The 27,201-nt window shown below is 37.8% G+C and overlaps 1 protein-coding gene across 1 annotated transcript; it reads left to right on the forward strand.

The window, feature by feature from the left end:
* Positions 1–1,940: 1,940 nt before the first annotated feature.
* LOC149410376 (uncharacterized) lies at positions 1,941–22,056 on the forward strand. Its single transcript, XM_089648540.1, has 3 exons — positions 1,941–2,078; positions 11,211–11,259; positions 14,243–22,056. The coding sequence occupies exon 3, from the start codon at positions 14,245–14,247 to the stop codon at positions 21,601–21,603; it is 7,359 nt and encodes a 2,452-aa protein (XP_089504666.1). The 5' UTR covers positions 1,941–2,078; positions 11,211–11,259; positions 14,243–14,244; the 3' UTR covers positions 21,604–22,056.
* The last annotated feature ends 5,145 nt before the right edge of the window (positions 22,057–27,201 follow it).

Below are 27,201 nucleotides of genomic sequence, written 5' to 3' on the forward strand. Positions count from 1 at the left end.
TGCACTAATAACACATTTTAACGTCACTTATTTTAATGAAGTCACTACATAACAGATTTATGTTATTGCTTCTTTGCTTACTGTTATTTTATTTGTTATGTTTTAATTTAATTCTTTAATTTTTCATTTATCAAAATTGAATACTGTATTATGTATGTGTAAAAAAAACTTATGTGTGTAAATGGCAATAGTGCCGTAAATTCTAAATAAACATCATAAATGAATAACCTGACAAATTTGACAATTATTTATGTACCTACTTACATACTTTCGCCTCGACAAAATTTACGTAAATCGATGATTCATCAAGCAAAAAAACATTTCGTAAGGGTTGACATAATATAAATGAGCAACAAGTATTTCAGTCACCGGAATAACGCGTTTAACTGGTATTTCGTTTAAATACAAATTGATAGTTCCCTTGGAGTTCACTATCTTTGAAGTTTGGGTATGTCTCAGCTTGGGTTTAATTAAAAATAAATAAAAAATAGACAATGTTTCATTATTAGTCTTCATTTGGGTTATATTAAAAATATTTATAAGCCTCGTACGATAAAAGATCATCAACTAAAATTGTCTGAACCCGTTATTACAAACACTTCACAATCACATTGACATTGGGTAGAACACTCCTTTGGAGTGAAAAGCAATAAAAATGTTTAAACTGAAACGTCAGAACGTGGCATTAGGTATCGATTTATTTAAAGTTTTATTTATAAAATTTGAAGGGTCTTGGTTACATAAGAGTACTGATTTTTCTTTAAATTAGTTTTAAAAAATGACCCGTTCTTCCCACACTGAATTCATTCGGGTAAAATTAAAGTTTTAGAAGTTATATCGCTGAGGACCCGAAATTTTTTTAGCCCCCCCCCCCCATAGTCAATCAAAAACAAATATTGCCAATTTTCTTTTCAATATTTCGTTATATATTTTTTTTTAATTAGAGAGTCGTCAAAATTCATCGTTCAAATAAACACCGTTAGTAAACTTTAAAAATCGCCTGGGAAAAATATAAACAAAAGAAATACACATTTCTAATATAAAAGAATTATGTCTAATCTCTACATAGTGTAAAATTAAGTCGCTATCCGCATCTGTCTGTTTGTGTCCTTAGTTCTTATAAATTACTCAATGGATTATGATGGGGTTTTCATCATCATCATTACCAATCTCGAGCAATGCCGGGTACAAGTCAGATAGTTAATTAAATTAAACCTACTTTATTGCATATTTGAATTCACACAATCATCAGTTCAGATTTTGAAATTTTCAGAGCAAATTTAAGTTTATTACGCAAGAACATTTCACAACACAGAACGACGCATTTTCAGAACAACGGAATTATTGTGTAATTAATATAATTTTTTTTATATATTAAACGCCCATATGGGTTTTACACGCATGTGATTAAATGTACATAATCATTCAAAGGAATAGTAATAAAAAGTAAGTTTTGCATTTAAAATTATATGAAACCCATATAATAATGTAATGTAATGTAGAAAAATATGCTAACCTTAGTTGTTATTATTTTGGAGGTATGTTATTATAGCTTGCTTGCAATATATTGTAGAGACAGGATAAAAACTTTCGCCAAGGTTAAAAGATAATCGTCTGGTGCAAAATATTTTAGGTAAAATTTTGCTTGTGCGGCTCTGAAAAGATTACTTTTATATCTTTTTTTTCATTTTATTTTTATTTTTTTACTGTTCTAATTTTCTACAATGTAATTTTTATAAATCATGTAATATTACTGCCTGCTGAATTAAAATCATAAATAAATAAAAATAAATCATATTAATTTGATTTTGAACAGGTACCTACTAAATAATTTCAAAGAATAATCGCATAATTTCCGAAATATTGGACTTCCCGTTTTCTTGTTGGCATTATTTTTTTTACACCTTAACCTCGAAATGTCAAAATTTCTATCCATTGCTATCAAACTTTCAGTCAACTTGCAGTAGTGTTCGTAGTCGAAGTTTAGTTTATTCGTTATCAAATCATTACACGTTTGAAATGGGGTTTTGTTTGCACTCAATCTGTGTATACACATAATAGTTTAAATATTACAAATCGTGAGTATATTGTTTGATTATTAGTAATTACATTATAACATGTTTACAGTGTGTTGACCGTGGTCATGTCAACCAGTCACCGTGGTTGTCGTAAATTCATCTTTCAATGGATAGATATATCAAAGTTTTAATGTCGATTTTACTAATGGTACATAATTGATAGATTTTCTCTGAAATTACTTCATGTTATTGCAAAATAATTATTGTAATTATGATTTGCTCAAAATTTAGTGTTAAATTCCATGTTTCTGTGATATTATGACTAAGTTATAGGTGATTTTTCGTGTCAATTTTATTAGTTAACTAGCTGACGTGTACCCGGCGTTGCTGGGGGTTATCCTTGGGAGGTAGACATATACTATCGCAGACTTATCTGTGGGCCTTTTTAAGATGTACCCGTAGTACATTATTTTTATGTATTTCATGAGATTTAGCCAGCGTTAGCAATGAAAGCGCCCGAAAATTATCTTTCTACGACTTGATTACAAAACATGGGCTTTTCTCTACATTCTATAAATATAATATGCATTTATTATATATATATATAAACCTTCCGGAAGAAATTCTCTAAATGATAGTGAAAACCCTATGAAAATCAGTTGCGTAGTTTAGAAGAACTAAGCACACAAACAGACAGTCGTGGATAGAGATTAGCTAATCAAAATAAATCAAAGCTCGCCGTCCCACGGTCCGGAAAGGAAACGACCTAAACCGAGTACTGTGGATCCTGCGCTGAAAAGTAAAGTTCGCTACGGTTTGTAGTCAGCCATTGTGGGACTTTGACTCTGTGTACGGTTTTCAGTTTATGTCAATTCCTTAACGAGAAACAGAACAACAAATAAAAAGATAACAGTCACAACTAGGAATCGAACCCAGGATCTCTTGTAATAGCGGGACAGGCGTCTTAAACCACTTGACTATTGGGACCTATTTCCTGGGTTCGATTCCTAGTTATGACCATTATCTTTTTGTTTTTCTGTATCTTGTTCTGTTTCATGTTTCTCATAAATGTATTAGTATTATTTCTTCTTCAATTATATATTACATTGATGGACATAACCTTCAAATTAAGTTTTATTTATATTTTTGTTTGTGATGAAGATTTCTTGGATGCCAGGGTAACTATAATGTCCAGATTAAATTATCTATAAATATCTATAAAAACCAACTGCATTTCGAGGCCGAAGTGACTTTTCGCCAATGTTGTGAAGCCAAGTATGATGTAGGAATGTGTAACATTTAATAATCTATCTACAAATTAATGTTTTATTCTAATTATTATAATTATATATATCCACAAAGTGTTTGCTATGTGTGAAAAAATTGAATATTTTATTATTATGTAAAAACAATTTATGCCTAATTATTCAATTTGTTGTATTATTAACTTTTGGTTGATATATCGTTACAAAATATAATATTTAATCATTTGAAGGAAAAGATTAAGTGAGATAAGATTAGTTATATTACACACTTTTTTATTGAAAACTTCTGTGTATCAGTTAGATAAGAATGATAGGGTATTTCAGTTTCCGAAAATTTAAATATATTGCATGTACAAAAGTGCAATAAAAGGCTAAGCTATTTCGTATAAAAACAAATAATTTGACTTCTTTTCTTCACGTCGTGTTTTGATATAGTAATTTTAAATTGTTTTTTTTTAAGGCTAGTTTTTTTAAACCCAACGTTGGCCGGTTAAAAACGGTAATGTCGTTTAGGCGGCAAATCTAAAATAGCACATTTCAAGTCATTAGAAAATTTAAACATATAATAAAGAAAAACTAAATATGCCTTCATTTTCGTAATTTTTTTTTAGAGTAAAAAAAAAGAATTTAAAATACCCTATTATGCGGTGGCCATTTAATCTTCTTTTTTAAATGTGAATACCGCACCAGAGTCCCAACTGCTCCCAAACGTCTGGAGCTAGTGCGATTACCGCATCCCCGATTGGGGTATGTTGTGAGGCTGAAGGTAGTGGAGAGGGGAAGGAGATGGGGAAGTGGAAGGTTGGCGAGTACCTGGCTATCTTGTCTCTAAACATGGCTAAAGCCATTTCAATCAACCTTTCTGCTTGGTGGTCTTAGACCAGGGATATTGAGAGTATCTTCCATTCTGGAACATGCCGCAAGAATACTATATACAGGGTTTTCCAATAAGAGGTGTTATTTTGAATAGCCCGCTATTTCGGTAGATGTTACTTTTGAAGCTGTCATTTTTTGATATTTGACAAGTAGAAACTACCCATGAGGCCCATTTCCACCTCGGTGGCTTCGTCAACAAGCAAAATTGTCGCATCTGGGGCTCGGAAAACCTAAGAGTTATTGTTGAAAAGCCTCTCTATCCTCAACGTGTGACTGTTTGGTGCGGTTTATGGTCCGGCGGAGTCATTGGGCCTTACTTTTTCGAAAATGAGGCTGGAGCAACAGTTACGGTGAATGGATCGCTATCGAGAGATGATTAATGATTTTTTATGGTTGGAATTGGATGGTATTGATCCGGACAACGTTTACTTTCAACAAGACGGCGCTACGTGCCACACAAGCAACGAAACCATTGATCTTTTACGATTGAATATCAAATAACACCTTATTGGAAAACCCTGTATTATCAAGTCGAGAGCCTTTTCCCTTGACCAGATGAATGTGGAAATTATCGCAGCTATGACAATTTATTTGTACAGCACGTTAAATTATTAATCATCGTAATAATCACTTGTGCAATAATAAACACTATTGCATATTGCGAATTGAAGAATAGGCCAACGTGTGAACGCTGTTAGCGGATTAGCGCCAAGATCATTTGCACGAAAACCGACAATAATCATGTTGACCGGCCAACATTGGCAGCCAATGCGTCATCCTGGCCCAATGCGCTGGCCACATATTTTATGGCCATAGGTTCATATTTTGGAATTCATTATTTTAAATAGGAGAAGAAAAAACTAACCTTAAAACTTTGATATCAATAACAATGGCCGCCAAGTAACAATCGTTTTTAATGTTAACGAAATAACTATTAAAATGGATTATTTTCCATTTTTGGAAACTGAAATACTTCTCATCATTATCTAACTGATATAAAGCGTTTTTAAAATAAAATGTGCAAATTAAAGTTGTCCCTGTTTTCTCGTTGCTCTAGTTCGTTTTTATCCAAAACGTAAATCGGGAGAAATAGCGCTTCAAAGTTTTTTGTACGAAAAACGCATACACAATGAAATTAGCTCATTCTTTTTTTTAATTTTTTTATAGTGAATACCTCACAAGAGTCCCAACTGCTCCCGTCTGGAGCCAGTGAGACTATGGTATCCCCAATTGGGGGATGTTGTGAGGCTGAAGGTAAGTGGGGAAGGGAAAGAGGAAGGTGGGGAAGTACCTGGCTATTCAGATCTAGTCACTAAACACGGCTAAAGCCATTTGGAGCAACGTTTCAATTCTGAATGGTGGTCTTACACCAGGGCGATACTGGTAGTATCTTCCACTCTGGAACGTGCCGCAAATATGCTATATATTATTTTAATTAATTAATTGTGAAATAACACAAATTAATCAAATAAAATTTATTTGCGCACGCCGGGTTCGAACCCGCGACCTTGGGAATGGCAGTCCAATGCGTTACCACTGGACTATGCCGGCCGTCAAAAGCTAAAGCGGCCGTCTTAGCTTACTAAAATGATTTAAAGTGATTGAAATTATTATTTTTAAGTAAACTTCGTTCCAGATGTTTCAAATTACGCAGAAAACACGTTTTTAATTTGGATGTAGGAGAATGTATTGGATAAACACGCTCAGAATGTTGTTTAATTTTGGTAGACTTAAGACAAACTACGTCTTGAAAACACATAAAAAAAAAAAAAAACAATTTCACTTGTATCGTATAAATAAATGCTTTCTAAACGACTCTACTAGAGCGACGATCTGTATATTAACCCAAGAAACAACTATTTACGTTGTCATCACCGTCATGTCATTCTGTTGTATTTCTGGAGTTCTCTCATAAACTCTCATAGTCCATAAAACACAGACTTCAACAAAATACTTGGGACTTTATTGTAATAGATTGACAATGGATTCTGATATATTAACCAGCAGGCGGTAGGAATAACCTGGACTTCGACCTTGATGTCGCCACCTTATTTGTTCTTCTATTATTCTCGACAGCTAACGCTATCTATGGCTAACCGAATCTAGTGCCAAATAGGATTTTTATTTATTGCATCTCACTATACATAAAACACATTTTGGTAAAGGTTACGAATTCCGCTTCACGGTAAATACGCAATATTTCACTTTCAAATAAATGGATTTAGCTTTATTAATTCAAAACATGATTTATTATGTCGGGGGAGATGGAAAAATACGCACTTTTAATTTTAATTTCGTTTATTAAGTCACTTACGCGATATGTCACACGAGATTTCAAAGAAACAAAATAATGTGACATTTGCCGGAAATACCACAACTAGTTATTTACCTAGCCAGTGCGCGGGTTAGGTACAGTACCTACCTACGAACTAATTCAGTTAAAGAAAATAAAATAATGAAAATATTAAATTAATATATATAACCTAACCTAATCTAACTGTGATTTTCTATAGCAAAAAAATGCCCCTTTAATAACGCCTGCTCGCGTCCCCTTTAGAGTTACATCCCAGTTTTCAAATAGTATGTGGGCTACGCTAGGTTTGTATAGATTGGTTTGTGATTTAATTCTAATACCTATTTTCCATGTTCTAACCTAACCTAACCTAACCTAAACTACCTTAACGGAATACGTTTAATCACATTTTATTCTATTTGTTTGTTATTCGGGTTATTTTATTTAATTAATGTTGATTATTTGTTATAAATAATACATTGACTTACATATTAATATGAATTAATTATACACAATAATATTATTTATTTTATATGGCAATACTAATTTTTTTTTGGTTGGCAGCAGTGTGTATGAAATATTTTGTAGGTATGAATTACGATATTATGAATACAATCCAACTCTTGATATGAAAATAGTCGCTTTCGGCGGCGCCGCATACTAATTGACATATCGCGTAAGTGACTTAATAAACGAAATTAAAATTAAAAGTGCGTATATTTCCGTCTCCCCCGACATAATAAATCATGTTTTGAATTAATAAAGCTAAATCCATTTATTTGAAAGTGAAATATTGCGTATTAAGAGTGAAGCGGAATAGGAGAAAATTAATCACATTTTTTTTTCACATAAAAATCAACCTCACTAGGACTAAGCCTGTATCGAGGTTAACAATTTACATTTTAGTGAAGCAAACATAAGAGTATCACAAACATGAAGTAATTTTACATAAATACACAAAATATTTCAAAATTAAAGAAAAAATGAGTATTAGATGTGTTACCAGATGGGTAATTTGACAGTATATTGTAACAATATTTGAACCATAACTAATCATTATTCAAAATAAGAAGCAAAGTAGATAATAAAGGCAGATAGGGTGACATTCGGTTTTTAGTAAATGGGACTTATATAAAATCTTATTATTTAAGAAAGGACAAGGATGAAAAAATATTAAGACAATCGTCTGTCAATACATAAACCTTAAGTAACTTTTTAAATTTAACTAAGGAATTGGTAGACTTAATATGATTTGGAAGAATATTAAACATAAGTGGTGCCTGATATAAATAATTTCTTTGACCAAAAGAAGTTTTAGTATGTACCGCCACAAAGTTCAATGTAGAGCTAATTCTAGTTGTACGCATTTGTTGTGTTCTTTCAGCAAATTTAATATTGATAAAAAATCGACAAAGTATTTGAGTGATATATAGCTGTTTTATGCACATAACATTACACTCCTTATAAAGTAGGTTGGATGGATAACAGAATTTTTTTTTGTACATCACTTTAAGGATCAATTTTTGAGTAATATTTAGTGGTTCAACATTGGACTTTAGACATGATCCCCAGCATACTATGTTATAAGAAAGTCGAGATTGGACTAAGGCAAAATAGACAGTTTTTAATTTCTCTTTGTCCAATATGTGTCGAAGTTCTTTAAAAATAAATGTAAGTCTCCTGATATTCTTTGTTAACCTCTCAGAAAAGGACTTTTATTTACTTTGTGTTCCTTTGCGAACTGTCAAAACGCGGAAATTTTTGTGTTATTCACGAGTTTTGTTAAAAGCTCCATAACTCACGTTTTGGGAAACGTAGCCTCATTCTAAAAAATGTTTTGGAAAGATTATGAAATTCACTATCGTATTGTTTTGTTATACGTAAATATTTGCGTTTCTAAATATACATTTTCTGAAAACGTCAAAAATATGTAAAAATCGCTGACCATTATTTCAAAGCTGTGAAAAATGTACTTTTTTCTGAGTATCATAAAGAAATAACACTTTATATATTGAAGAAATATAATTAAAAACTATTGGTCACCTCAAAATATTAACCGTCCAAACTAAAATATTTTTAATAAATTATTTAAAAACGCAATAAATTACGAACGAACAAGCTGACAGATTCAATCGACTCAGAAAATGCACCTCTAGATTCCATAGATATTTTTGAATGCAGACGCGTAGCGTTATTCATTATCGATACTCTGTTTTTTAAATCATGGCAATCCGTATACTAGTGATGGAAATAAATCGATTTTTGTAAAATCTCGCGCGCTTACGTGAAAAGACGTACTAATGTCTTGACCGCTATTATCATATTTACGTCTTTTGACGTTCTAATGTTCCGAGTGGTTAACATATCGATATGATCATTCCATCTTAAAAATTTATCAATCTTTACACCTAGATACATGATGCAATCTACACTTTCCAAGGGGTGGCAATTACAATTTAGCAGACAATTATGTATAATTAGATTATGAGTGTCAGAAGGCTGACTTTTTGATGATATACTAAATGTCATATATTTAGTTTTTATTGTATTCAAATTTTTGTTATTTGTTTTTGGGGTGTTATGCCGTGTCGCGCTAACTCCTTATTTAGCCAACGTTTGCCAGGCTATTGAGAAAGGAAAGTATCAAGACTGTCTTCGGAACCACGACCAAGATACAAGACTTACTGAGGTCTGCGAAGACTAAGTTTCCTCTGGAAACAGATGGAGTGTATAAACTCAGCTGTTCCGGATGTGACAAGGTCCTTGTAGGCCAGACAGAGCGGACTATTTCCAAAAGGATTTCAGAACACTTTCGAGCTTGTAAACTCGGCCATCCTGACAAATCGGCAATCGCCGAGCATTTGATTGAAACCGGCCATTACTTTGGATTTTTTCTTGAAGTCCTGGGAAGATCCAAAACTCACAGAGCTCGCCTAAATACGGAAGCTATTGAAATTCACAAAAGTCCCATTAATATTAATAGAGACAACGGAGCTAAGCTCAATAGTTCTTGGTATCCGGTAATTGCCGGCTACACCAAAGCTAAACGCAGAAAAACCATTTTATATTCAGCTCGTAGAGTAGTGGGGCTGGCAACACGGTATCGCACAGACGTACTTAAGCACACATTTAACCACTATCAAATTACACATTTGCCCTGATGATGGACACTGTAACGTTGTCCGAAACGTTGGCTAAAGAAGGAATTAGCGCAACACAGCATAACACCCCAAAAACAAATAACTAAAATAATCTAGTGCCATCTATGGGTTAGATGTTTGACAAACTGTTATCTCAATTTGTTATTGTGAAAAATGTTTTCAAAGTTCATGTGTACACCATCGCTTCCTTTTATTATTGATCTAATTATAAGTAACACAATTATTTTCAAATGTTTATTTTAATCAATTCCATGCATTATTTCTTCAGTCCTCCAAACCGGCGCCTGAATTCTTGTTAACCCCTCAGGCATCTGCTATATTTAGAGATGGCAAAATTTAGCATTAATTTTCAGATTATTTAGCATTAAAAATTGGAAATTTAGCGTTTTATAGCATTTTGAGGCATAATTTAGCGTTTTGTAGCAAAATAGAAAAAAATGTATTTCCTGAATGTTTTTAGCGCATATTTTAAGTATTTTTGGTAAAATATATGTTAAACCTTAATTTCCAAGTATTTCCATGTGAAAGATTATAAATAATTAATTTTAATATTAAATTAATACGGAAGGAAACTCTAAGTACGGGTCGAACACAAACACAAAAAATGCAGATGGCGATTAACATCAATAGGCGTAATTTATTTCGCACAATTTGTGTAATGTCAAAAAGCAATTTTAGCCTACAGTACAAAAAATATTAAATATTTACACATAAAATAGTAACAAAATTATAAAAAATCGTAATGTAAATATCGATTTTTTGAAATTCTCACATATTATTTTAATACCCGGTATTTTCGCGAAATTCCCCGGAAATTCGCGCCTATTTCGCTAAATAGAATAATTTAGCTGAAATACGGCCAAAATCACATTTTTCGCGTTAATTCGCGAAATAGAAATCACTGGAAACACTTTCAAATGCCTTGAAACGCAAAGAAAACTTATAAATGCCCTATTTTCGAAACATAAATATTTTTTCGCATTTTTAGTTAAAACGAAATTTTGCCATCTCTAGCTATATTCTATTAGAATTTCGGAGTACTTCCGCTTTGCAATAAAATGCAAATAAATGGAATATTTATGAATGTATCGGAAAACTAAAAATTGTTTTTGAAAGGTGATGAAAAACGTTTTCTATATGTACTACTATACTGTTTTATTTTTAAAAAAATCTAAAAAAATCTGAATAATCCATTGACCAACATAAATACTCAACCAGGGCATCAAGCCAAAATATAAGTAAAACTATACAGGGTGTTTGGGAGTACTCGGAGACGTGATTCTAGATGATGGTAGATGTAACTATACAGGGTGTCTGGGAGTACTCGGAGACGTGATTCTAGATGATGGTAGATGTAACTATACAGGGTGTCTGGGAGTACTTGGAGAGGTGATTCTGGATGATGGTAGAAGTAAAAAAAATATATAACTCTTCAAAATTTTTTGAAGGTAAATGCGATAACTTTCCGCACTCTAATTTTTTCCATGTTTTGAATGTTATGATTTGAAATGTTCGTAGGGGGGTATTTGTAGTGATTTTTAAAAACATGTTTATTATTCTGGTCTCTCTGTTAATTTGATTTTTTATTTTTTTACAGAGTTGCTTTGAGGACTTCAAATAATAAAGGACGAGCAGAAAAATTACAGGTTTGTCTAAGCTACTCACTCTGTCTTTGACCCTTCAGGCCTCTGGCATATTGACTGTCGGATAATTGTTATGTATTTCTGCTTTAAATATTAAAGTTTTGAAATAAAACATAAAAAGTTTTAAAAATGGCTCACCTTACGTTTTTTCATCTAAATACTGAACTAAAGTTATTTATATATAAAAAATATATATTCCGTTAGATAAATGTATTATAAAAATTACTGCCACCTTACTTTTTTGTCATTTCACACAATAATAATCAATTAAAAATTCACAAAGTTTCATAAATTTTTCTCAAACTGCGGTCCTTTGGTTTCATAGAGGTGTACATTTGAATTATTCTCTGTTTATCTTCTATATTTGAATATAAAGCTAAGTATCTTTTCTTTTAACCTCTCAGAAAAGGACTTTTATTTACTTTGTGTTCCTTTGCGAACTGTCAAAACGCGAAAATTTTTGTGTTATTCAAGAGTTTTGTTAAAAGCTTCATAACTCACGTTTTGGGAAACGTAGCCTCATTCTAAAAAATGTTTTGGAAAGATTATGAAATTCACTATCGTATTGTTTTGTTATACGTAAATATTTGCGTTTCTAAATATAAATTTTCTGAAAACGTCAAAAATATGTAAAAATCGCTGACCATTATTTCAAAGCTGTGAAAAATGTACTTTTTTCTGAGTATCATAAAGAAATAACACTTTATATATTGAAGAAATATAATTAAAAACTATTAGTCACCTCAAAATATTAACCGTCCAAACTAAAATATTTTTAATAAATTATTTAAAAACGCAATAAATTACGAACGAACAAGATGGCAGATTCAATCGACTCAGATAATGCACCTCTAAATTCCATAGATATTCTTGAATGCAGACGCGTAGCGTTATTCATTATCGATACTCTGTTTTTTAAATCATGGCAATCCGTATACTAGTGATGGAAATAAATCGATTTTTGTAAAATCTCGCGCGTTTACGTGAAAAGACGTACTAATGTCTTGACCGCTATTATCATATTTACGTCTTTTGACGTTCTAATGTTCCGAGTGGTTAAACACCGTTTAGTTTATATTTCTAATTAACACCACAAGGATTTCTATGAGATCATATTATTTATTTATTTAGAATTTACTCCACAAGGGCCATTTACATACAAAGTTTTTATTTTATTTTTTTACATATACATAGTGCAGTATTAAATTTTGATGAGAAAAATTAAAGAATTAAATTTAGTTAAAACATAGCAAATAAAATAACAGTAAAGAAATAAGCAATGACAACAGCCTGTTATGTAGTGACCTCATTAAAATAAGTGGCGTTAAAATGTGTTATTAGTGCAGCTTTATACTTTACAAGGGGAATATTAAAAGTATCTGCTATTTTAGCATAAAAGTTCCCAAGTGTGTGCAATCTGTTTATAACTGAGTTATATCCTGAGACTGTGGTATAACTGTCACAATAATACATACTGGAGGACCTTGATCTAATGGTAGGTACATGAAATTGAATCAACATATAAGATCAAAATTTTTTCTTCTATCACTTAAGTTAAGCAATTTCAATGAATGAAATAAGAAATCATCTATTGTTTCTAAAGGAATTCAAAGCCTAAATTTAATACATCTCAAAAATTTGCGTTGGACTCTTTCAATGGTATTAATGTGATTATTAAAGACAGGTGACCAAATTGTACAGTTGTATTCTAGAATACTTCTAACGAGAGATGTGAACAGAATTTTTCATGTGTTGATATTTTTAAAATCCTTGGAAATTCTTACTATACAACCTAACATTTTCATAGCCCTGTTAGCGATAGAAGTTATGTGAGATACAAAGCAGAGTTTCTGATCAAACATTATGCCTAGGTCAAGTATTTCGATTACAGAGATTAAGTCAACATTACACAATGAATAATTATACATTATTGGGTGTTTGATTTTGTGGAACCTCATAACTTGGCATTTGTTAATATTTAGTTGCAGTTTATTACTAGAACACTATTTGAAAAAGTTGTTAAGGTTCTCTTGCAAGATTAAGTCGTACACATCATTAATGACCCTAAACAACTTCATATTGTCAGCAAAAAGTAAAACTTCGACATTGTAGAAAATGCTGGTAACGTCATTGATAAATAGGATAAATAATAAAGGTCCCAGGTGTGAACCTTGCGGGACTCTGAGCTGAGCTGTGAGTTGAGCTGTTCCGAAAAGCGAACCAATTGACTCTACGGATAATAGCTGTTTGTTCAAAAAACCAAATAATTTACCCTAATTAATTATTTTTCTTCACATTCAAATTTCAGTTTGACAGTTTGTTGTAAACAAAAGTCAATGTTTGAAGAAAAAACAACTCAATTTTTTTAAAAGTTTATAATTCTTATTTACAATCGTATTTTTTCGAAATACAAATAAATCACGTCTTCATCAATGACATTACAAAACATATAGACACGCTGGAGGGATCTCAAGGTGGTGACAAAAGATACGGTAATTGCTGTACTTTCGATTTAGTACTAAACTGTCACTAGTCGCTTCAGTTTATATGCCGTCTTTAACTTTGCCCAAGTAAGACGCAGTACCGAATTGTGCTAAAAAAATGCCCTCACCAACAACAAATAAGTATAAGAAGGATAACCTACTGGCAGTACGCAATGTCTATCTTTGTCATACACGAATGAAGGTTTTAATTACTAACTAACCAACACGCCATTTCCCCACAGATGTAGTCAGAGAAGACGGACCGCCTAGACGAACTCGGTCTTGACACACACTACTTGCCTCATTCACATTCACACTTGATCAAGTGATCAAGTTCAGTATAATTCAGGTAGCATCGTGTAGCTTTAAAGAGTAGCATATCAGTAGGCTACTCAGTACCCTTTGATCCGTGGCATATTGAGTTAACCAAACTCATCAGTATCCTCGGTGTTTGCTCTGATGCCTTAGTTATTAAATCATTAAATGTATAGTTTCCATTCTAGCTATGGCGCTGCTTTGCCTGCATTGCCGCCACACCATCGCCGTCATGGCCGATCTGTCCTTCTTTGTGGATGTTCGCAACGGTTATCATCTGGGTCTGGGCACCGGGGCGGCCACCGCGGACCAGTCAGAGCGCTTCAAATGTCTCCCGGACACTAGCAAGAAATTCTGCACGCATAAGTTAGTCTGCAGCAAGTGCCTGGGACAGGTAGGAAGAATTCTCAAGGTGGATGGCTTCCCCGAGTCCGCCATCTACTTCAGCTGCGACCGAACCCTGCTGCCTCACGCTTTCAATGATCCAAGAGCCATGTCCAAAAAGTGGCGTAATATTGTCCATTTTTATCCCAACATCCCCAAGGTTACACCCGAAATCAACACCGACATTGCTCCCAAAGGCGACGCCACTCTTGGCTTCGATCCAAACAATGTAAAGGAGATGTTGGAATACGGGCGCCCGCAACATCAGATCCCCCGAGAGCACCAGCTGCATTCATTCTTCTTCGCATGCCTCAACGATACAGTCCTCTACCTTCACACCGGTATGGGCAAGACCCTTATAGCTTGCATGGCCATCCGCGCCTTCTGCCTGCGCAACCCCAATAAGGGCGCTTACTTCCTCGTGCCCCGAGTCGTGCTCGTGGACCAGCAAGCCAAATACCTGGCCGAAGAGGCCAACCTCCAGCCTCTCAAGCGCAGCAGCCAGCACGGCAAAGACAGTTGGACGCCTCGCGATGTGGTCGTCTGTACGTCTGACACACTGCTCAACGCATTACTGAGTAATAGCGTGTCTATTTCCCAAGCGTGCATCATCGTATTCGACGAAGCCCATGAAGCCCGCGGAGACTCCTCTTACCAGAAGATTCTTCCCTTCGTGTTCGCAACACCTGAGAAACTGCGACCGCGTCTCCTGGGCCTGTCTGCAACTCCCCTCGTGGGCAATGCCGCCACCGACGGAGATATCGCCATCCAAAACCTGGTCGATAAGTTTCGCGCTAAAATATACTCGCCGTTCCTAGATGCTAAATTAGACCTGCCGCAAAACAGCCACTCTATCACCGATAAGGTGATATGCAACGTGTCTCAGTCAGCAGACGAGGCGCGATATCACCGATTTATCGAAGAGTGCATCGTTAAACTTGCTGTCGCGCATCCGCCCATCGCTGGCCCCTGGTCAGCTTGCGGTGGCATTGATAACTTGGGTCAGGCCAGCGGAATTATCCGCTGCATCGAGGAGAATGCGCATTACCGGAAAGACGACACAACCTATTTAATGGCCAGGTATATAGAGAAGTGGATGGATGCCCTGGAGGTGTTGCGAATAAACGGGCCGCAGGACCTCCTCCTCAACATCAAGGACCACTATGATCGTGCCGATGGTGATGACGCAAAGCTAATACCCCTCCTGTCTTCCTTCAGAATGTTCCTGGGACGTAGCATCGACAACTTCATGTCCACCACTATGCAAAAGAACTCCACATCTCTGGAAGCCCTATTGCCGTGCCTTCGTGAATTCATCATTTCACACGAGAAACAGAAGGTAATAGTGTTTGTCACTCGCAGAAAGACAGCCATACGGTTGTGTAAGCGGCTGTGCACCGAAGATGACCTCCAAGAAGAACTTCATCCGTCGTATATCCTGGGCAGCAGTAACAGTGGCGGATACTCCAAGGAGCAGCAACAAGACACACTCATCAAGTTCCGAGATGGAAAGTGTCGACTGATCGTGGCCACCAGTGTGCTAGAGCAGGGACTGGACGTGGACTCTTGCGGCCTCGTAGTCTGCTTTGACGGAATAACCTCCCTCACTTCCCTCATTCAGTCCCGCGGCCGGGCGCGAAACTCCAACTCCCGCTTCGTGGTGTTCACCTCCAACATCAAGAGTGTAATGAGTGTCCAAGAGCAAGAGATCTACTTGAATGCTCACGTGTCCAGAGTGATGCAACGGCAGAGCGGCTGCATGCCGGGCCCTGTTGGGGCGGACATATTTGAAGAACTGGTTCTGCGCCAGGGGACTGAACTCAGTTCCACTGATAATGAGAGCCGCAAACAAGAAATTGTTTACGATGAAAAAAGTCTCATTCTTAAATTCAGCGGAGCCAAACTGGAACAGGTTACTCGAGACGTATGCGACGCGGCTAATGAAGCAAATCTGCAATTCCAAATGTCTCCCGTCACCAAGGCCACAATGTTTGCTTTCGCCTGCACGGAACATGAGCAATTGTTTGACCGCCTCCTGGCTATCATATATTCCAAATGTTGGATTTCCATTGTGCATCCTCTGAGTCCTTGCCACACATTCAAAGTGAGATTCGACTTTCTTACAACTTTCCACTATTTTTCCGAGTATTCGGTGGGCCTCGATGCTAAACCCATTTGGCAGGGCGCTTACGATCTGCACATCAATCAATCCGTGCTACACCTTACCAAAGATGACATATTCATCCGCCTGGATATCGCAGATATGAACGACGCAATAATCATTCACAGTTCTCAGAATCACGGCTTTAATGTGTTTCTCAGTCTGCGCCAACCTCCGGCCTTCTTTACGGGGAACATGAAGATGCACATGAAGATGCCTTACGATTTCAATTCGCGGACATTCAATCTAGCATTGCGTGCAAATGATCTACCTGATGGCAGCCGCTGGGATTTGCGATGCGCTTTGAGGAATTTCAACTCGTTCAATGTCTTCGATGTGCCTGTGATGGAGTATAAAGAAAATGTCCCAAATCAGAGAGAGCCAAAGCGGGATTTTAGGAAAGAGTATCTCGTGCAAGCCTGGAGAAGCAAGCACGCTCACGTTCTGCCTCACTCCGTTCCCATGTCCATACTCAATCGCCTCCACCAGTTTGATCATCGGGAACTAAAGATCGTGTTGGATCTGTTTGTGCCGGTTCGGTACCAGCCCTTGAAGCTCCCTACGCTAGATCTCCTGGAGAGGCACGACTTCCCCTCTGTGCCCCTCCTGCCCGACTACCGAGAGGTGGGACGGGTGACCATCACGCCATACCGCACCATCCTTCTGCCGGCCGCACCAGTGCCGGGGAATCGCATTCTCCGGCACTTCGGTCACCCGGATGACTACTTGCTCGCCACCATTGCGGATGAACATGATGGAAATCCTTGGAGCAAGTGTACCAAACCCCATATTTTCGACACTCTGTACCACGGAGTCACCATTGCGGGTCGAGTGTTTCGCTTCCTGGGATGCTCCAATAGCCAACTGACCGAAGGCCACTGCTGGCTCTCTTGCCAAGAGGCTCAAGCCATCCATCGGAGAATAGGCTCCTTCGAGGGTATGAAGCCAGAGCGTAAGCTCACTCGCCTCGCAATGGCTTTCGCCGCTAGCACCGAGACTGTGCTCGTTCCCCAGGATGTTCTGGACAATGTGGAGCAGGATGTGATAGGAGGGGATGTTTGCTTTAGCGAGGGGATAGGAAAGATCTCCGAGTCTCATCGTCGGAAGATAGCAGACTTGATGAAATTGCGCGAGCCTGTATCTGCCTATCAAATCCGTGTGGGCGGTATCAAGGGGGTTGTGTGTGTCTGCAATCAGAAAGAAGATATTATCTTTAGAAAGTCCATGAAGAAATTCTCTTCCACAAACTATCTGTCCCTCGAGGTTTTGGCCTATAGCAGGTCGCTCAAACTATATTTAAACCGACAATCCATTCTTTGCCTGCAATCTTTGGGCGTTCCTACATCAATCTTTCTGGTCATGATGAAGACGGCTTTGCAAAACTGTCTGTCGTTTCTCTCCAATGATTCGGAATCTTTAAAATTCCTCCTGAATAGCGACAACTTCATCAATTGGCGCCTATACCCCCCTCAGATGGTATCCGACCCGCTGTTCCGCCGCGTCCTCTATCGCTGTGCCCTGAAGCGCGTAAGTACCATAGTGGATCACGCTCAGGTCTATGTACCCGAGGCACGCGTCCTCATGGGAGTTCTAGACGAGACAGGTACGCTGGAATACGGACAAGTATACGCCCATATTGTGGAGGGTTCCCTGGACATGGAGTTGGACCGAGATGTCACGGTGTTCCGCAATCCCGTGGTGCTCCCTTCGGACGTGCGAGTACTGCGTGCCGTCCGGGATGTGTGTCCGGAGATCCGCCGGCTCTATGTTAACTGCCTGGTGTTCCCGAGCCGGGGACCGAGTTCGCACGCGGCTGAATGCTCGGGTGGTGACCTGGACGGAGACTTGTTCGCCGTCATCTGGGATCCCAACCTTATTCCGCCAATCCCTAGTCCCGGAATGATGGTTGAACCCTATGAAATTAACAATAAGATTTGTAAGGATGCAACCGGCACCCAATTGGAAGAGATGCCGGCGATGGTAAATTTCTTCTGTGACTACGTGGCTAAAAGTCGACTGGGGGCGATAGCCAATGCGCACCTGGTTCTGGCCGATAAGTTGGGAATGATCCACAGGGATTGCATCGAGCTCGGGCAGTACGTCGCCGCCGAAACGGATGCCCCCAGAAAAGGATTGACTGTCGCAGATCTCCCGCAAAAGTTTGTTCCCAAGCAATTCCCCGACTTCATGCGCAAGGATGACAAAGTCTCTTACAAGTCACAATCGGTGCTCGGCATTATGTACCGACAATGCTTCCCCATACTGGAGGCCCTGATGGAGAGGGAAGTGGAAGATATCCCCGGAGTGTGGCACATCACCGGCGCCGGCCAAGTAGAGTACTTTTACTCAGAGTATGTGACGCAGCTCCGACACATTCTGCAGAGTTTTCAGCTAGACACGGAGGCTGACTTGTTCTCGGGCGAGCCGCTATGGCGGAAGACTTACATGTCCAAGTACAAGCAAGAGCAGCAGCTGCGCACGGTGGTCCGGGAGCATGGCGAGCACTTCTGGAACCGGTGGACCGACATATACCGAGATTGGACGGTAAATCTGGATCCCTCCTGCAAGGCTCGTGCCATTTCTGATTGGTACCACTTCCCTAAAAAGAGCAAAAAGTCGCCCCCGGCATTCAGCTTCTCTTGGCTGGCTTTCTGCGACCTCGAATTCATGGAGAGCACTCAAATTCCCTTGGAAGAGAAGCTGACGCAGTCCTTAGTGATGTGGGTACAAGCCAACAAAATAGATTGGATCGATGATTTGACTCGGAGGAGCAATGCAGCTCTCAGGGCTGGCCAAATCCTCTCAGACCTGGACTGCCGGCTGTACGGATCCTCGCTCTTCGGTTTCAACGAAGACGAGTCCGACATAGACCTGTGTGTGGGTGACAAAGACTATGACTTGGAAGCCACTCTCCGAATCATCAAGCGCGCAGATCCGGCAGCCAGCCAACATATGAAGCCAAACAGGCGGGTGGAATTCACCCTGGATAAGTTCGCATTCGAGGCGACCCTGTTCGGAGACGGGGTAGTGAAGTCTAATTTAGTGACAGACCGATTTGACGAACATCCTTCAATGTGGATATGCCTGCGGGTACTGACGCAATGGGCACGTGCTGTGCGTATCCTGAAATCGCGTGGAAGCCGGGGCCTCATGCCCCTGGTGGCCTTTGTGTGGCTCTACATCTTCCACCTGGAGCATCATGCGGAAGAAGCTCCTGGGCCATGGCGAAAGCCGAGTCCCCACAATATCTCCCGCTGGGCGAAGTGGCTGATGTTACCGTCCACCGATCACTGGGGAGCGCATGTGTTAGACTTTTTGCACTTCCTTGGTGACGATACATCGGTGCAGTGGATAGCCGCACAGGTAGATCCCGTCAGCGGGGATCCCCTACTCCAGAAAGAGCTCATCCCCGAGCTCGCTACGCAGGCGCAGGTAGCTTTGTTCATCCTCGCCGTGCACGAAGGCTGCATTGAAAAACTCTTCGAACTCTCTTCTAAAAGGAGACTGTTCAAGATAGATTATCGTATGTCTTCTGACAATCCGCAAGTTAGAGAGCAGTATATCCGGCAGATCACGGAAATGAGCGATCCCAACAAGGAGTTGAAAATGGAGTTTGTGAAGAAGAGTGAGACCTTGTTCCTGGAGGTGTCGGGCGACCCCAAGATGTTTGAGTCTGTGGAGAGATGCCTCCAAGTAATGTTCTCGCGGATGCGCAGCATCAAGCTGTTGATGCGCTCGGCGCATCACGCCTGCGGCTCCACCTTCATGCTGCTGGAGCAGAGTGCCGGTCGTAACACCCGCGTCCAGTTCCGGGCCTACAACGGCGACTATAACTACCAGCACATGGGCACCGTGCACCGCCGTATTCAGGCCCTGCTGGACCACCCCAACCTCTTGTGGAAATCACAAGGCAAGACTCGCTTCTTGGAAATCACCGCCAATCAACTGGAAAAGTATGTAGCCTCGAAGGGAAAGCACTCGGAGATCCAGAATCGCTTCTTCGGTGACTTGTACTGCACCATCAGGACTGGCAGACATTACCTGTTCAACGTGCCCAGCGATATCGATAATACCTTTGACACGGTGACTCTGGGTGACGTGGAGACATCCATACGGCACCAGGAAGAAGCCTTCATCCAGGAGGAGGAGGAAAATATGGAAAAAATTGACCGAATGAAGGAGGCCATCGATAAAGATATTGAATTGAAACAGCTGGAAAAGCAGAAAGCGGAAAGTTCCCAGTCCCCGCCGGTTATAGAGTTGACCTCCTTGAGCCAAGTGAAAATGCGGGGGGCCATCAACAGGTGCTTCGCCCTCAGCAACACGTCGCAGACTCGCATCCGGAACTCCTTCTTCCCATCGTGGCGCTATCCCCTGGAATCGGCGTACACATTTGCCGAGGAGCACGGATTCCGAGAAACCGAGGAGAGGCCGTTCAAGTTCGGGATGTACCATACCGTGTCGGTGGTGTGGAAAGGCAGGGAAATGCTCCTGCGGCTAGATGAGAGGGGTCATTTCGATAACTTGCGATATCGCAGCACCCGCTGGGTGTCCACCACCATCAAGGCGCACAACGACAATGACGACATCCGAATATACGTGGAAAGTCGCCAGTTGGTGGAGGAAACCTGCCCGCTTCACGCGTTTGTTGCAATCTACAAAGAGAGGTCTATACTGACTTCGATGGATACAGATGAAATTCCCGACAAGCCCTTAGTGCCGGACATCTTTGAATGCGACTGGGGTGTCCGCAGTATGCGACGCGTTCGCAATATCAAAGCCTTCACGAATCAAGATGGTGCAGTTATCACCCTGAACGCCATCAGTGGGGGTTCTTTCGACCTGGACAATCACCGGTTTGAGCGTAGTCCCCATTACGTGGAGATGGAGCTGATGCAGCCCGTGGAAGGGATGGATGCAGGGGCCATATTTGACATTGGGATTTCGCTTTACGATTACATGGCAACGCTATTTCCCAACTTGCACAACCAACCTGTAGGTTGATGTGTCTTTAGTCTATGTTTTCTATAGAAGAACCCTTAACGTACGCTAGATGCATTTACATGTTCCACATATTTAATATATCGTCGCCGTTCGAGCAAAAGTCACCAACTCTTGAGATATCTAAATCCAATGCCGTTTCACCACAGGGGTAGGCAGAGAGGACGAACTGCCAAACAACTCGGTCTTCATTCAATTCACATTCATACATCGTCTCATACATACTCGTCTATTTTTAAATTTCTGTTATATAAACTTTAAAACAGTATTTTAAAGATGACTTTTGCAACGAACAGTGACGAGACGATATTATAACTAAGCAAATACATCCAGACTCATTAATATTTAATGTAATTGAGTTTATTAACTTTTTGCACTCCTAATTTTTTTTTTAATTACCTACTACCAACTCCTTAATTAATTTACAAAAAAGGGATAAAAAGTGGCCTCAATAAAAAGTTAAACAAAATTTTTTAAAATACAGTGGTGCCTCACACAACGAACTTAATTCGTTCCAGGAGCAAGTTCGTTATGCGAAAAGTTCGTTATGTGAAACGCGTTTTCCCATAACAATACATGTTAAAAAAAATAATTCGTTCTGTAGCATAAAATATGGTAAGATGACATAAAAAAAAGATAAATTTTTTGTTATTATTTTTATTTAGATACATCTAAAAACATAATGAAAAAAACACACATTTTTTAATTTTAAGAAATAATCGAATCTTGCACATCTTCATCCATTTTCCGCCGATGGTGCAGTGAAAAACCTGTCCAAAGTCGTTTGTTTCTCTCTTTTCTTCAACATCTGCCGGAAATAACGGACAAGAGTATCGGAGTACAGGTCGTTGATCCTGTTTGCTTCAGCGGAATCCGGATAGTGGGCATTGGTAAACTCCTGAATTGCTTTCCATTTGACCAGGATGTTCTTGATGTCAGCAGTTGGAATTGGTTGATTGTTTGATTGTTGCTCCTCGTTATCAGATGACGCTTCCCTTTGAGCATTGTCCTGTTGTTGGGCCAGAAGTGTTTGGAGCTCTTCAGTTGTCAGCTCTTCTTTGTGTTCCTCAATAAGCTCCTCTACATCCTCTTCCTCTACCTCTAATTCCAACCTTTGGGCCACTGTGATGATGTCCTTCACCACTTCTGTGTCATCAACTACTGCTTCTTCCTGAATCCACGAAGGCACAAGCATCTTCCAAGCAGAAATGAGGGTCCTTTGTGACACTTCTTCCCAGGCCTTCTGTATAAGTCGTATTGCCAAAAGGATATCAAATTTCTCCTTCCAAAACATTCGGATAGTCATATTGTCTTGTTGAGGCCAAACTCTTTGACGAGGTCACACTGTTTTACCCCACATTCACTCCTTCTAATTATTTCCTGTTTCATTTCAAGAGAAATCACCTTCCTGCTTTTTTTAGAACCCATCATATAAAAAAAATGTTGAGTTTATCTTAAAAGGACGACTGCCGTGATACGTGTGCGATTTAATTCGTAATGAAGAACGATTGCTGCGATACGTGCGTAAGTTAAGCGTACTACGCAGTGACTAACGAGTCTAACGACTGCCTGCGCGGGAGGATGCAATTAATCGGCAGTGATCGTAGAAGATCGGGCGACTTCGTTGTGTGAAGCGAAGTTCGTTGTGTGAAGCGAAGTTCGTTGTATGAATCGTGAAATGAACGAAAAGGAAGTTCGTTGTGTGCAGCATTCGCTGTGCGAGGCGTTCGTTGTGTGAGGCACCACTGTATGTAATTTTTATTACTCTTTCTTTACATAGAGTACAAAAAACATAGAAATATATAAAATTAACAACTTAATATGCCCTTATTCACTTAAACTTTTTCAGTGCTTTCTCGGCCACGAAATATTTGCTACTAAAAACAGTAAAAACAAATGTAAATACACAAACAGAACAAAATATTATGTGATAACAAGTGAATAGGTATAAGAATCCTTTGTTATGTGTTGGGAGAAATCCCTCAGCGCTTCCTATTGTTACGCAGGTAGACAGGCAAGTACCTACCTACTTACATGCGTCGCAACCAAATAACTGCGCAGTGCATTTACAAGGTTAAAAATAATATGATTTTAAAAATTATCTAAAAGGCGAAACTTGACGAGATATATGTATTTTGCGTATTCGGAATATTCAGAATGAGATATAAAGTGTTTAAAAGAAAAAAAAATACATTTGATAATTTAAATTATTTTTCGAAATTGCGTTACTATAATGTCGAGTATGACTCGACATAGGAGTTGGTGTAAGAAATATAATGTCGAGCCACACTCGACAAAGGAGTGGTAAGGGTTAATAAATGTTTGTTGTAATGCGTACTTTTTGCATTTATATTTCTTTGTTTAATTATTTTTTTATGTTACCTGTCTAATATTTAAATATAATATGTAATACACATAAGGTTTAAAAACTTTCTGGTGACAACTTGAGGAACATTTTAAATATTTGACTAACCCGCAGGAGCCGATAAGAATATTCAATAAATAAAACCAATTCCGTACTTGATAAAGTGACATTGTGATTTTGTGTTTCAAACCCAGTAGAAGTAATATCCAAATGCAAAATGAATGTATAAGGTTGACAGCGCAATTCTGGTCTCGCATTGGGTTGGTAAGGGTAAGGAATCCACATAAACAAAAGACCCTGTATAGAAAACAAAACTTCCATACTCTTCTGCCCATGGTCTTTTGTTTACATCAATTCCCTATCCTGTATGACTCAATAGAACGACAGGCTTACATTTAAAAATTCCTACGTAATCTCGTATTAGCTATTATAGATGTTGTGGTTCTTTTTCTCATGAAAATACCATGGTAAAATGCAATGAAGATACTTTACAATATCATTGCCGTTCAGCCAAAGTTACACACACACATGCACAACTTTTGAGATATCTAAACTTAAATTTTATAAAATAATTTTATTTCAATGTTTAAATTTTTTTTCTATTATGCAAGTAGATAATAATATAACTTGGAAATTTCGACTGAATAAACTTATTTTAGCTTATTATAATCAAATCAGCGAAAATACACTCGCAGGGAGTGTCATTTTTATTGTAACTGATTGATATTATATAACCCGTTATAAATAATTAAGAAATTCCAAGACCTATCTAACGTATAATGTAATCCGTTACATTATACGTTTACAAATACATATATAATAAATCTGTAATAATATTTCATAAAGTAATTTGTTAATTAGTAATATAAATTAAGTGTGAATAAATAAATGTTAAACATATATTTTGATAATGTGATGAAAATAACTAGTGCCTTTGATAATAATTAAATTGCACAAATTGTAATGTTGGCTAATAGGTGCAGAAGGTTTTGTAAAAATCTTTAATTTGGTTGTCAAATGCCAACATTAAAACTGTATTATTAGGACTGCAAACTAAATGTTATTATTTTGCCTATTTGGTAGATTAATTATCAAATTATTTATTTTAACTTCCGATTTAGTTGTCCGGGTTAAATCTTCCCAAAGGAAAAACTTAACCCTTCCACTCACTTTTCCACAAATGATCATCTAGTCAATCAACATTATGTAAGTGCATTATATAAGCAAAATAAATACAAAACAATACAAGAACAACACGTCAACTCACCAGAGATCAAATGGGAAAATAATTCACCGACTCCAGATATTTTCATATCAGAGGGTTCGGCTCGGTAGAACTTCTAACAGGGCCTATAAATCCTACTGATCCCTCAACATAAACATTTAAAAAATCTTTTGTAATCCTACATGTATTCAAAATGACCGACTTTTGCATCTTTATATATAAATTTTTTGAAAGATCTAATACGCCTAAATTTTTAATGAGAGAGCTAGGTATAATGCCAGTAGCCGAAATAACGAATGGTAATATTTTTATAGTCTGAGAATGCCAAATTCTTTTTATTTAATTTCCTAAATCTGTGTATTTTCTTATTTTTTCGCTAACAGATTTTTGAATATTACAGGAATTTGGTATAGCGACATCAATGATATAAGTTATTTTTTTAATTTTGTCATGTAAAACTATATTGGGTCTATTATGACTAATCGTTCGGTTTGTTAGTATAGTTTTATCATAATATATTTTATAAAATTCGTTTTCTAAAAATGAATTTGGTTCGTATTCATAATATTGTACTACATTACAGCAGTCAATCAAGTTATGTTTAATTACCAAATTTTGGTGAATTATTTTTAAAACTTGATTGTGCCTAAATGTATACTCGGACATAATAATCGATATAATATAATTATTATGTGCATCCATACTTTCCAACCCTTCCCTTTCCCATCTCCTATTTCCCAGTTCCTTGAACCTCACAACATACCCCATGTTGGTGATGCCACAGTACCACAGATATAATAACAATATATATTTATTTGAATGGTGTTTTCTCTTAACGGTAAGGGGATACAATGGTTTCTATGAGACAATATGAGCTGTTCCAAAAAGCAAACAAATTGACTCTACGGGTAATAAATACCTGTTTGTTCCCAAAACCGAACCAATTAGCCTTGGGAATTAAGTAATTTTTATGTATATATATTGTTAATAACTGAAATGTGAAAGTGATTTTTATATATTTTTTTAACCTGTGTTGATTTTAGGTAAATTTACAGCTTCGAACTATTGTAATACGAATATTAAAAAAAAATGTGTAAAGGTTTAGGTAATCCTTATGAAGGTATGTTTTAAGTTTTAAAAAGATTTGTATGTTCAATAGACCACTATTAGTTAAATGTTGATGTAATTATTCTATTTTTTAAATTATGATAAAATATATGTTTGTAAACAATATTGTTGGTCCTTTTATTTTACCTGTGTCTGTGTGCATATTTGCATGTTAAGACTACGTAGTAAGCGTTCAAAAAGAAGATGGTTTAAAGGGAGATAAATACGAATGTCAGAGAGTGCGTGCTAATATATTAAAAAAAAAACAATTATACTTATGCGGAAATTGTGAAAATATTTAATAAAGTTGTCTAATGCACAGCGTTTCTCTATTATCAATAGTCGTACAACTTCCATATCTGACTTAACTACTGAATTTCCAAATGACATTTTTCTAGTAATAAGCGATTACGATATGCCAAATGTGAGCTGGAACTCTACGTATCAGCCACGTAGTATTGACCTCTGTGCCTCTACCCTCCTTAGCTGCCTTTCGTTCTCCAATTTAACACAGTATAACGAAATTTATAATACTCATGGACGAATTTTAGATCTCGTGCTTTGTAATACTACAGTCATTGTCTCCGCGGCTGACTCGCCACTAGTAATCGAAGATGCACAATATAAATCTATTATAGTTGAACTAAATATTCCTCTCCCTGCTACCATCCTAAAACCCTAGATAGTCAAAATGTTCAATAAAGTTAACTATGAGGTAGTTAATGATGCTCTCCGAAACAGTGATTGGTCCTCTGTCGTTAATGAACAGGACGTCGATGCTGCAGTACATTATTTTTATGGTATTATTGATGCCCTGATAGATATCTGGTTCCAAAGAAAGTAACCAAATCGACCATATTCAGAACATGGTATTCGGCGACTTTAAATAATATAACTAAAGAAA

The sequence above is a fragment of the Hesperophylax consimilis genome, chromosome 28, assembly GCF_061612785.1.
Source record: "Hesperophylax consimilis isolate HC1 chromosome 28, BYU_Hcon_1.0, whole genome shotgun sequence".
Classification (NCBI taxonomy): domain Eukaryota; kingdom Metazoa; phylum Arthropoda; class Insecta; order Trichoptera; family Limnephilidae; genus Hesperophylax; species Hesperophylax consimilis.